This window comes from Octopus bimaculoides, chromosome 2 (genome assembly GCF_046866305.1).
Source record: "Octopus bimaculoides isolate indiv1 chromosome 2, ASM4686630v1, whole genome shotgun sequence".
NCBI lineage: Eukaryota > Metazoa > Mollusca > Cephalopoda > Octopoda > Octopodidae > Octopus > Octopus bimaculoides.
Genome location: NC_142929.1, coordinates 105833950 through 105847193, shown reverse-complemented (window position 1 = coordinate 105847193; position 13244 = coordinate 105833950). Strand labels below are relative to the sequence as shown.

Below are 13244 nucleotides of genomic sequence, written 5' to 3'. Positions count from 1 at the left end.
AAAGATCAAACCCACAGAATCTGAGATTAAGCTACATTTTTGTTTTTCAAAATGTTATATTAATTACAATCTTACAAATTTTATTTGATCTTAAATGTATTGTCTTCGACACAGACAGCAAAGATATTTCAAAGCATAAACTGCAGCATTTACAAAACTTTACTGCAAAACAAAGAATCAATACATGCTTAATCTTTATCATTTAAAAGAATACATGACCATTTTCCCGACCATTATTGAGTGACTTTGGTTATCTTTAACTGATCTAATTTCTACAGAGTAGCAAAGAAGAATTTTTCAACTGGAATTTATAGATTTTATTCTAAGCCACTTTCATGTCTATGATTAAGCAATCTTTCTGTTCCCAATTTATATTAAGATGTTAATTTATACTTTTTCTTTACATAAGTCAAAGAAAGTTCAGTTGATATTAGAAACTGCACAAGCAATCAATATTATTCTATTAAATGTCAATAGTATCATTCTTAATACTTTGGTGATTATTTCGATTATATTTTACCCCATATTTGCATGTGATTGAGGAAATGAGTTTAGAAGCAAAAATGGTAACAAGAAAATACTTTTTACATTGAGTATTTTAGTTTTTTTTATTCTGAAAATAAAATTGAGTTAAAATAATGCATAAATCAGCACCAAAACAAAATAGCATGGAATATTTGCTGAAAATTTAGAAAGTTAATTATTTGTAAGATCTTGTAGCTTTGTTTTATAAGTACCTTCAATTTAATATAAAGCATATATACAACTTTTAATATAAAAAGCAAGTAACAATTTCTTAAATAGATAAATATGTAAAATATAGACTCCCCCTCTAGGAAATGTGCAAAAAAAAAGTGATTAACATATCACTGATAGAAATTGTCAAGAGTGAAAAAAAATAACACGTAACTACATTGAGAAATAATTATTAAAAAAATTGATATTGAGAAACAATTTTTCTCCTTTGTTGTTAAAGTTTTGCTGAAGATAAACCACTGCTTATTATGTAGAGATTCCAGGCTTAGTGACAAAATAAATGAAAAATTTATTAAAAAATATAAATGTCAAAAAAGAAATGACAAACAGAAAGGAAAACCAAGGTTAATTAATAGAAGTATGTAAAGTGTATAAAAAAGAAAAGAAAGAAAGGAAGAAAGGAGACACAACATTACAAAGGTAAAATTTGAAGAGAGAAAAAGGACACAAAGAAACATTCTCACAATATTTCTTTCCACAGGTCCAAATATTACTTGCTAAACATTTCTTCAGTCACCACTAGTTTATAATAATAGTAAAATGTCAGAATTAGCATTTGGCTTTCTCTTGTAGCAGTTGGTCAGTTCCCATGTATATATTGTGGGAGGTATACTTTTTTTAATAAAATGTTTCGCATCCTCTTTTCAGAGATAACACCTTTGTTTCTCAGAGTAACCAACCAACAGGTATTGCATGAATACTTGCTACCACTCATAAAAAGACGGAAGAGGTAAAAAAAACTAAAAAAATACTCTTGTATAAAGTGAATTCAACAATAACATACATGCCACAATCAGATTACTGTAGCAAATATTATTAGGAAGCCTCTGTTTAAACCTTAACAGCTGCAAGTCATACATTAGTTACAGCAATTTGGCTTTACTAGGCATATGAGCCATAGAACAAGAAGCATGGAATTTTGGGGTGAAATAAAAATGGAACATAAATCTCAAGGAACTATTGTTTAGAGAAAAACTGATTAAGAAAACCAGAGCAATGTAGTTGAGAATAAATTAAATACAAGAATAACAAAAAACTTTTATCCTAAATCATTTAATAATTTTGATAGCTCAACCAACAAATATTTCTAGTCACGGGTGAAAAGTGAAGCAGCAATGTGTTAGTTTATTTCTTTTCATCTATGATTAGAGACTTTCAGCTGAGGAGTAATGATATAAAGATTTGAGATAAAATTTTAAAGTTTTGCATCTATTCATATTTAATTTCTTCTCAACTGCATTGCTGTAGCTATCCAAGTCATAGTTTTTCTATTCCAAAATTCTTCAAACAAACTGTAATACTATTCTATTTTCTACAATAAAGCTAGGATTATTCTTTTTTTCTTTTACTTGTTTTAGCCATTAAACTGTGGTCATGCTGGGGCACTGCCTTGAATTTTAGTTGAATGAATCAACCCTAGTACTTACTTATTTTTTAAAGCCTGATACTTATTCTATTGATTTCTTTTACTGAACTGCTAAGTTATGGGTGTGTAAACACACCAATGTCAGTTGTCATGTGGTAGTGGAGGAACAAACAAAGACACAAAGGCACACACACAAACACATACATATGGCAGGCTTCTTTCAGTGTCAGCTGACCAAATCCACTCACAAGGCTTTGGTACGCCTGAGGCACTTGCCCAAGGTGCCATGCAAAGGGACTGAACCTGAAACTATGCAGTTGAGAAGCAAACTTCTTACCACACAGCTATGCCTGTGTCTTATGTGAATAAAATTAAGAAAAATAATTGTCTATCTTCTAATTTCAACTGTGGTTGCTTTTAAAATACTGAATCACCAGAATTATTATTGATTTTTCACTGTATAAGAACAGGAAAGGCAACAAGGTTACATTCATTGTAAGTTTTTAAGATTGACCTTTTTATAAAAATTATTAGGACCAGGGTTAAAATTCTTTCTGAAATCAAAGTTAACTATTTCATCAACCTTAGGGGATAATTTGACCAGTGCTATACTCTAGTTTCTGTAGCATTAAGCATTTGAAAGATAAATCTCATCCTGGACAAAGTACCAGCCTTTTATGGATAACGCAACAGAAAATTTCCAACACACCAAGTGATACTTATAGAATTCCTAATTTAAGCACCCACTACACTCTCGGAGTGGTTGGCATTAGGAAGGGCATCCAGCTGTAGAAACTCTGCCAAATCAGATTGGAGCCTGGTGTAGCCATCTGGAACACCAGTCCTCAGTCAAATCGTCCAACCCATGCTAGCATGGAAAGCGGATGTTAAACGATGATGATGATTAACACCTGAAATATTACTTGTTGATATTTGCTCTTCTAGCCTAGCATGTGTATTGATGTGTAGCCCCAGATCAACCTTGATTGAGCAAACTATGATCAAAGGCATTCCAGCTATGTATCCTTTTGATCTTTTGTGTACAAACACATATGACTATTTTGTCTAATGTGTCCTTCCTTTGTTAAGCTCATAGGATGAGATTTGAGTGAATTTAGTTGTTTCTAACAGATCAAGTGACCATGTAGAACTTCCTTGGCTGGCTCATGCATTGAAAAAGTATTTTAGAAGAGATGCAAGTTTATGCGTATGGCATTTAATGATTTCTGACATAGGCACAAAGGCTCAAATTGTGAGGCTAGTTAAGTTAATTAGATTGAAACCAGTATTCAAATGGCACTTATTTTGTTGATCCACAGAAGTTTGAAAGATCAAAGTGAAAGTTCTTTGTTACATCCATCTCATCTATCCATCTTTTCCACCCACTATTCCTGGGAGGGTTATATGGGTTGAGTCTTCAGATACTTTCTATCAGAAGCAACATCATAACACTTTCTAGTTGGATTCCCAAGCATGACCAACTGGAACAATGGATATTATCCAACCATGTCATTCTATCCCTAGGTATCCTGCCAGTTGGCTATCTGTCTGGCACCTATCTGTCTTGAGCTATCTGTCTGGCACCTAGTCTGAACAGCTAATTATACTAAGGGATTTAGTCAAGTACAAAAGTACAAGGTTTGTTTGTAAATTGATTGTCTGAGAAAAATATGCAGCTGAGAAAATGTCTAACTTCTTTAAGGTTAGTGGATAGAAATTTAGTTTTTCCTCCCAGGAATCTTATATTAGAATTTGTGCTAACAGTTTTCAAGTATTATAAAACGTTGGTGTTCATTTGTAAAAATATGAAACAATTCTAAGTGTTTGTCAAAGATTATAGCACAAGAACAATGTCTGCGCCTAAAAAGAAAAACGTTGAAAATAACTTGATATCAGTGATGAATTTATGGAAGATAAGGCAGGCTAGGTAGGGTTAAGAAACAAGGTTTTAAAAAAAGAACAAAACAAAATAAGAATCACTGTTGGTTGCTTTAGATGTATGTAAGTTGACATGAGGTCAGAATCTGAAATGGTCTTTCAAGAAACAAATAACTTGATATATTTTTAGAGAATTATATTGTTGATTTTCTTTTGGTGCTTTATCTTTGATGTAAGCAAGTAATGTTTGAAACAATAAACTGAAGTTAAAGTGGATATAAAAGTAAAAGTACACAACATAAAGTTATCAGGTGAAAAAAAAAGGAAATATTGATATAGAAATAAAAGAAACAAAACATGAAATATCTTATGGCTTACTGAGAAGGATTTAGTTGCCAGAAAGAAGGTAATTTCCTGAAATGTAAAGAATTACCATTGTTACTTGTAGTCTATGTTGAGGAGCAGATAATAGTAAGAGAACAAGAAATAAAAATTGAACTCTTACTTGAAGCATTAAAATACATTGAATATTTTGTTCAATGCAAAAGTTTCCTAAAAAATGTCAACCCAATAGAAGATTAATAAAGTTTAAATCAATTTAATTTTGGTTCATAACCACTACTCTTATTTACTGAGATTAAAAATACTGAGCAGTCACTGTAAAGCTGTTACAGAGTTACTGTCACTGTTGTGAGAAGTTAATGTTAGAATTTCAGACATTGTAATATCCCTATTACTTCAAAATCAGTGATAAAATTATAATAAAGTAGAAAAGTGAGGAATCATTAAACCAAACATATGCCACAAGATTTAAGAAATCAATGTTTCCATTCCTATTTTTCAAAGTGAAAATAATATAACAGCAAATAATGACAGCTCAATATTTCTAGCAAGAAATATGGTTTTGTACCATCAACAAGTTGCAGACAAACATTGAAATATTTTTCTATGAAATTTCAACATTAATATATATCATATTTTCCTCAGGACACAATATATTTCACAAACAGTTGGATTTAAAATATTAGTTTAATATCAACTGAGTTGTGTTCTATGTTAAAATATTTATAAAGAAATATTGTGAAATAACTAAACATCGTAAACTAGATTAGTAAACTACATGTATATATTAGTATTTTTTCCTTAAAATATAAATTATACTAGAAACAGTTGCAGCTATATGAAACATGGAGACAATGTTGCAGCTTAAATGCAGAAGCAATACACCAATGTTTGATGTCAGAATGGAGTGTCTAAAACACCATGTCCAGAGTAGAGAAGACAAAAAGCATATTAGACAGTGCATTAGTTTTCCTATTACTCTTGAGGGGCAGGGTAACATATAAGTATCTAACTACTGAAACATTAGCTATATCAATATATACAGTTATACACGTTGATATGTAAGCATATAAAAGTTAACAATTTTAGAAACATTCTATTAAATTCATCTCTTTATCAACATATATTTAAACAAGTTTTACTCTTTTGCTTTTTATACATTTTAACTCATTTTATGATTTTTATGATTAAAAAAAATTACAAAATTTTAAAGACTAATGACAATTCAAAATATTATTCATTTGGAGAAATTTTCAGACATTTGTTTTTTTAATGAGAAATCTAGAAATATTAAAAATACTTTTTATTTTACATGCTTTATCAAATTGTCAGAATAATATGAAATAAAAATAATTTTCCATACTAAATGGATCCTTTCAAATTATTTTAATTGTGGTATATATATATATATATATATATATATATATATATATATATATATATATTAAACAATATTAGGAAAAGTTTTGTGCAAAAGTTGATATCATGCTTAATAATTAATAATGGTAAAAAGAAAACAGAAAAAAAAAATTATTGTGCAATGTCAGTGAATTAAGAAATTCTTAAAATAATCACATTATTTTGGCATTCAAATAACCAAAGCATTTCTTAATGTTCATGCCTGTTGAGGCCAGAGACAGTCAATTCAATGACAAAACATGACTGTCTTGAACCACAGTGTTAATAAATCAGATTGATTGATGCACTGATATGTGTTGAATAATTTCAATTGTAATAATGCTTTGCTATTAAAATTGAACAAAATTCCATGCAAATTCTGTTTTGAAAAAGAATTAGATATTTTGTACCTATATTCTTGTCGTTTGTGTATTTTTTTTGGGTGTGTTTGTTCATTGACATGAAACATATTTTCATTTAAAATACAATTATTTTGAAACACAATACTTATTGGATTGGTTATTATATTTGATTTTGTTGGTACTAATTATGAAATTGATGCAGAACAGGCACATGAGTGGGAGAGATGACTGAAAAAGATTAGAGAAATGTTGTTTGATATAGAAAGGTTTTTGGTATTTTCAAGGATTTAGAAGAAACTTTACAAAAATCTGATGCAAAGGAAATATAGAGTCAGTTGTCTCAAAATAACAGACTAATTAAATATAACACCTCATCATACTCCTTCAAGATGGTCTTATTTCTAGGTGTATGAACAATATAACTGCAGGAAAACTACTATAACCAAGATCAAAATGAGGTTATGAACTTGACATGCTATAACTTCACCGCTTTTGTTTTAAGTATGCTTCTAGTCCAGGATTGATATTTTTTATAGTAATTCACAGGATGATTTCCAGCATTGCTAGCAAACAAAACAATCAGTTTTTATACAGTGCTCTTATTTCTTACAATATTAAACTATAACCCCACAGATTCATTGTGTAGCATTAGTGGCAGAATAAGAGTAGTGATTCATTGATCAATAAATCAACAACTTAACTAGTTTTGACTAGTATGTACCTACTAAATAACAAAGACTGCCAACAGAAAAGGTTAGGGAAATTTGTCACACCTAAACTCTTCAAAGTAAAATGTTTCATGTTGTAACAAAAGATAGGAAGTTTATATTTGTAGCTTAATCTTTGTCTAAAATTCCATAATTATAGAACTGAGTGATTATAGTAATTAACAACAGTGTAGCTAGCTCTGTGGCTAAAACAGCTGGGTTTTTATTGTATTTTCACTATATATTGACCAGATAATAAACTTAGGCAAAATGCGAAACAACTTTTTAAATTGCTTCCTATCTTAAATTTCCAAATCCTCTATTAATATGTACATAGATGATGTTGTTAAGGATGATGAAACATTTATAGATAATATAACAAAATCTAAGTCTTGTAGTATGATAAATGTTTAGCAAAACTAATAAAAATAAAATAATGAAACAGTTTACAATTTAAAATTTAAAATGAGTAGATAAAACTGAAATGGTTTGTATTCATTAAATTATTGAGCAGTGAGTGCAATATATACCAGCATACTAAATGGTGAGCACAAAATAGTTCCTAGTAGGTTCAATCTTCAACACGAATTTAAAACACACCTGTAATTATTTCATTTCATTTACAGTGATGTTTCTTTTAAAACAAAAAAAGGTATGAACATCTCATGATATCATTTCCTCTTCTCTGAATCTGAGGCTCATTGCTATTGTAAGAAATGTTTATTGACTCTTTAACAACCACCTCATGTTTGAAACTGTCAATGTAATCTATAATTTATACTTCACACAAATTATACTTAGTGAAGACCTCCAAACTACATTAACAAAATACTTTAATCTTTTCCTCATACATCTGAATCTTTTCCTCATACATACATACATACAGTTGTACACACATTTTCAATCTAAAATAAGTAATAAAATAAGCAATAAAAGTAACAAAAAGAAAACTTCTCTTCATTCTGTGTCATCTTGTCTATAAGGCTCAGTATAATGAAATTCAACTTTATGACTTCTTCATGTGTCTTACATGGTCCTCCTCTTCCATGTTTTCCTTCTAATATTAGCGCATAGACCCTTTTTGTTTTTAGTAAATACTAATAATTTATTAGCATTCATTCCAACACAATACACAGCTAAAAGAACATAAATTCATTTCTCTCCATCTTTGCAGATCTTCTACATTCTGGTATCCATGTTGCATTACCATGAAGCTTTATACTTATTACATATGCTTCATACAAATAGGAAAGAACATTTTGTAATATTTTCTTGTTAATTTGAAAATGAAAATTAGTGGGAGTTATTCGTATATCACAAAAATGTCAAAAAAGACTGATAAATATCTGTCAGAAATCAAAAACACATTGTCTGAGAGAAATAAAAGCTAAAAAGTTTGCAGAGAAAGTTTAGGATTAAAACTTAGTGTATGAAGAGGATTATGGTAATGGTAGGGTATCATAAAATTTCAGAGATATTGATTGCTATTTAACTCCAGGTCAGTCCAAAACAAGTAGAGCTATGATTAAAGGCATTCAAAGCCTAATCAACCTCATCTTTAGATATACTTTATCTCAGACTACAATATCCAACATGTCTTTCTTTTATCAAAGATGGAAGAGTGTAATTTAAATGTAATTTGGTTGCAATTTTTGGCAGATTGAACAACTCTATAGAGGCTCCTTTACTGGACTGGCTCTTAGATATTGATTTGATATTTTGATGTAAGTCTACACATATATAATAGTAATTCAGTCATTGAATTGACTCCAGTATTTGATTGTGATTTATTTTATAAATCCCAGAGTTTGATGATGATGATGATGATGATGGCGTGTGTGTGTGTGTGTGTGTTTTATTAAAATTGTGAATTTATTTTATTGAACTTGCAGCTTTAATAAAACATGTCCACACATAATATCAACACTGAGTGCTCTATTCAAAGTGGTAAATCCAGGAAATATACATGTATTATTTCAATTACAGGTATATAAAAGAGACAAAGTTAAAAGATGAAATAGAAAGAGAGATAGGTCCAAGGAGAGAGAGAGAGAGAGAGAGAGAGAGAGGGAGGGAGAGGGAGAGGGAGAGAGAGGGAGAGAGAGAGGAAAAGAGGGAAGGAGAAAGAACAGAAAGAACTTTAATTAGATGCATGGTGAGTTTTCCACCTGAATGTATGAAACATTGAAGAACTTTAGCTGTCTGAAGAATTCCTGGCTCTTTCATAATTCTGAATATATGAAATTCATAAATAGAAAGTCTTAAGCTTGTGCTTAAGAGGTGTACTTAATAACTAATTACATAAGAGCTTGTATTGAAGAGGTGTACACTTATTTATAGCATGTACAAATATGTGTGTGTGTGTGTGTGTGTGTGTGTGTGTGCGTTCATGCATAGTTGAGTAGGCAAATAGAAGCAGTGCAGTTAAGTAACACTTTAAAATAGTTAAGAACTCACAGATTAGTTTTTTTCCCAACAGGCCACTCTAGTACCTAGTAACTCTAAAAGCAATCTATCTGAGATATAAAACTTTCAGACTAAGTCTGTAGATAGATATATCTATAAATATATATATGTTAGATAGAAAGGAGTTAGATTTATATTGGAGGAAGGGTAATGATACAATCATATAACAAGAATATTCTTTAAGAAATGCTCCACACCTAAGCAGCCTTGATTGTAAGGCTTCATACTAAAAGAAAGAGAAAAAAAAAAAACACACAAAAAACATAAATAGCTATTGGAAAGGAAAAGAGAAGAGCAAAAATCTTCAAAGCATATATATATATATTTTAAGTACTATTGTCCAAGGCCAGATGCTGATCTGCAGACAGCAATATTCATAAAACATACATATCATTGCAGGCTGAAAGAATGGAATTCAAGAAGAAGAAGAAGAAGAAGAAGAAGAAAACTTTAAAAAGTAAAAAGAACACATACGCACACACACATACAAAAGTGAAAGTAAATTGGTGGGTGTGGTTTGGATAAAAAAAAAGAAGGAAAAAAATGAGGTAGAAGATGCAGCATAAACATTAAGCTGAAATTAATTACATCGCTAGCCGTGATCCCTTAGGTGGCTGTTCAGAAATTGCCAGCATTCTATCATCACCTTCCTCGACATCTTCCAGAATTTTCGAGTAGCTGTAACACAGAAAACCGACCTCTAATGTAACATGGCATGCAGGGATGTATATATGTATATACTTTTTCTATTTATGAGTAACTTGAAATAATTACATATGTATGTATGTATGTATGTATGTATGTATGTATGTATGTGTGTGTGTTTGTGTGTGTGTGTGTGTGTGCATGTATCATATATCTTATTCTAAATTTATATATATATATATATATATATATATAAATGTGCATACATATATGTATATAAACATGTGTATGTCCGTCTGTATGTACACACACACACACACACACACACATGTATGTATGTGTTGTTTGATCATTTATTCTAAATATGCTTTTTGATGCTTTCATGGGGTAGATGAATATGTTATTTGAGGCATATTGTTTTACAGCTGGATGCACTTCCTGATGCTAACCCTTTCAAGTAAGGGACCTCTTATTCCACACAACTTCAAAGACACAAAGTGACTGGACAATTTGTTGACAAGAGAAACTGATTACAAAACCACTCACTGAAGTTTGTACAAGTGAACACAGATGTAAATAAGCACACAGACCTTCAAGCATGGAAACGCACACACACACACACACACACACACACACACACATGCACACACACACACACACACAGATATGTACACATGATGGTTGTTCAGTTTCCAGCAACCAAATCTATTCACATGGCTTTGGTTGGCCTGGATATTGAACTATATAGTATTCTTTCTCTGGTTACTATACTTTAAGAACATCCCTCATCACTGCTGATTATGTAATCACTTATGTAACAGAATCTCTGCTACCTCAAAGAATCCTTTTTGACATTTGGGAAAATTTGTTTCTTGTGTGCTCTTCATGTTCATTGCTCTTGCACATCTACCACACATAAGGCCTATTTTCTCTGTTATCCTGCCAATTATTTTCTTACACCTCTTGTGTGTTCATAGTTTGTATTGAGTACACTTTCCTACATATTGAGTAAAGCCATTTCCTTGAGGGAAATAGGTTCCTGTCTGTTTTCCCAGTGAGTAAAACTTTAATCTTTGCTAAGTCAACTTTGAAATACTTCAATTCTAGGGTTTGCTTCTTTATCTGGAATTTCTTTTCTAATTCTACTACAATAATTCAGTTAAGAACAAAGTTATAGTTTTAGCATGGCTGGCTTCAGCTGGTTTTGCAAAGACTGTTCTAATTGCCATGGAGTGGTGTGATGGTCTATGTTCACTCAAACTTGTCAGCAATTTCTTGTGATGATGTGAAGCCTATGCAACAAGAAGTGATTTTCTGTGACATTCATATGAGCACATCAACATTTCAACTTGGAGTTGCTTACTGTCACCTAAACTACAATAAAGGCACACAACTCAGAGCTGCATCTATGAAATCAGTTACCTATCTTTTCATCATTGGTGATTTTGATTACCTAGAAATTGACTGGGAAACTTTTCACAGCTGAGAAAGAGCAAATTTCTTTGATTGAGTGTTAGATTCAAACTGGTCCCATTTAGTCATGATCCCTACAAAAGGTAACAACACTTTGGATCAGCTATTCATTTCTATTCAAGAAACTTTTAAATGACTCAAAACTTGCTATAACTATTGCCAATCTGTCTCTTATGGACAGAAAGAAAAGCCATCATCATCTCCAAATTACTCATTTTGTCTGGAACAAAGGTGACTAGAATTCCTGTTGTACTGAGTTACAGTGTCCAAACTGGTTTGTATTTTATGATTCCAGATGTCGGTTCTATCCTTCAATACATTCTTTATTTCAGTCTGGGCTGGGCTGCATGCAAAGCATCAGTACTATGTAAATACATTAGAATCTCCCAAAAGTGTAATACGGGAGATTGCAGTGGTCTGTTTTGCCAGGAAAGAGTGAGTGGATGCTGAACATAAATACAGGTTTTCAAACAGGAGATAATAAAGATGCAAAGTATGTCCAATCATATCAAGTGACTAAAAGGTTCTTCAATTTGAAGAACACATAGCAACCAACCCAGAGAGTAAACTGTGCTGGGAGTATGTGCATACAAAACAGAGTCCTCATTCTTCAGTAGCTCTCTTTGCAATCCCTATATAAGTTAGGTTACTGATGAACTTAAAGAGCATGCAAAACTTGTTGCTGAATGTTATGCTGGCATTTTTATTGTTGAAAATTCAAATGTACCCTCTTCACTGCTATGGAAGTCAAATTCCTTAATATCTGTAGAATTTACTCCTGCAATGTTGTGATGCCAACTTAAATGTCATATTTTTGACAGTGTTACTTATCTACTTTTCAAATACAGCAGGCACTTCCTGCTCACCAGCTTTCTTTACTTTTTCAAGTAATTTTGTTACCCAAGAACAGTGGAAAATTGCCAATATTATCCACTGGTTCAAAAAAGGTTACTACACATCAATTGTCAATTACCATCCAATCAGTCTCACAATCTGTATTGCGAAATTAATGGAATCCTGTATCAGAATGACACTTGAATCACTGGAATTCTTGTAACTTTATTTATTTCTCACAATTTTGATTTATCTCTAATTCAATCTGCTGTGGCCAACTCAACGAATTTCTTGAAGACATCTGAACAACAGATGACAGCTCATGGAAGTATGTTATCTATTTTCATTTCACCAAAGCCTTTAATTCAACACCACACAAACAGCTTATGGTGAAGCTTTCTGCAATGGACTGAAGTCCGAAATTATTGGTTGAAAAGAGGTAGTTACTGTACTAGAACAACATTTTGCACATTATGGAATGACATCTGGTGGCTCACAGGAATCTGTTCTTGGTTTCCTGTTATCTGTGCATACATTAATGAAATAGATGCTGACTTGAAACATGTTACTCAGTTAAGATACACAGATGACATTATGCTGTATCTTAAGAGAAAAAGAACAGATCTTAAGACAATAGATCTTTCCTGCAATCTGATCAGGATACAATATAGCAATGGATTGGCAACTCAAACTAGTTGTAGAAAAGTGCAGCACTATACATTTTGGGAATGAAAAGCTAGAATTTACCTACTCCCTCCGTAACACTAACTTTAAAGCAATCTGCTGGTAAATGTGACTTCAGCATTATTGTCAACAATGATTTGTGCCAAATGAATCACACTTCTAAAATCTTCAAAATCACAGAAGGTTTCTTAGCATCACTCAGTAAAACCTTTGTCAAACACTCACCAGCAATCTAAGCTATGTATTTAAAGCATTATATGGCTATGGCATGTCCACACTCACAGTTTTGTCAAGTCTGGAAATTTCACCTTGTCCAAAATACTGATCTAATAG

The 13244-nt window shown here is 31.6% G+C and overlaps 1 protein-coding gene across 34 annotated transcripts in view; it reads right to left on the bottom strand.

Moving 5' to 3' along the window:
- Positions 1 to 13244, bottom strand: part of LOC106878324 (calcium-activated potassium channel slowpoke) — a 329393-nt gene that overhangs the window by 64123 nt on the left and 252026 nt on the right. For 11 of the 34 annotated variants that reach the window (XM_052978541.2, XM_089347388.1, XM_089347389.1 and 8 more), the window contains one exon: positions 9864 to 9953. The exons of 14 other annotated variants lie outside the window; for them this stretch is intronic. In XM_052978541.2, coding sequence (XP_052834501.1) covers positions 9864 to 9953 — 90 coding nt within the window. Of the gene's footprint in view, positions 1 to 4378; positions 4415 to 9863; positions 9954 to 13244 lie in introns of all 34 variants that reach the window. 9 more of the 34 variants (XM_089347381.1, XM_052978540.2, XM_089347384.1 and 6 more) reach the window with 1 other exon arrangement.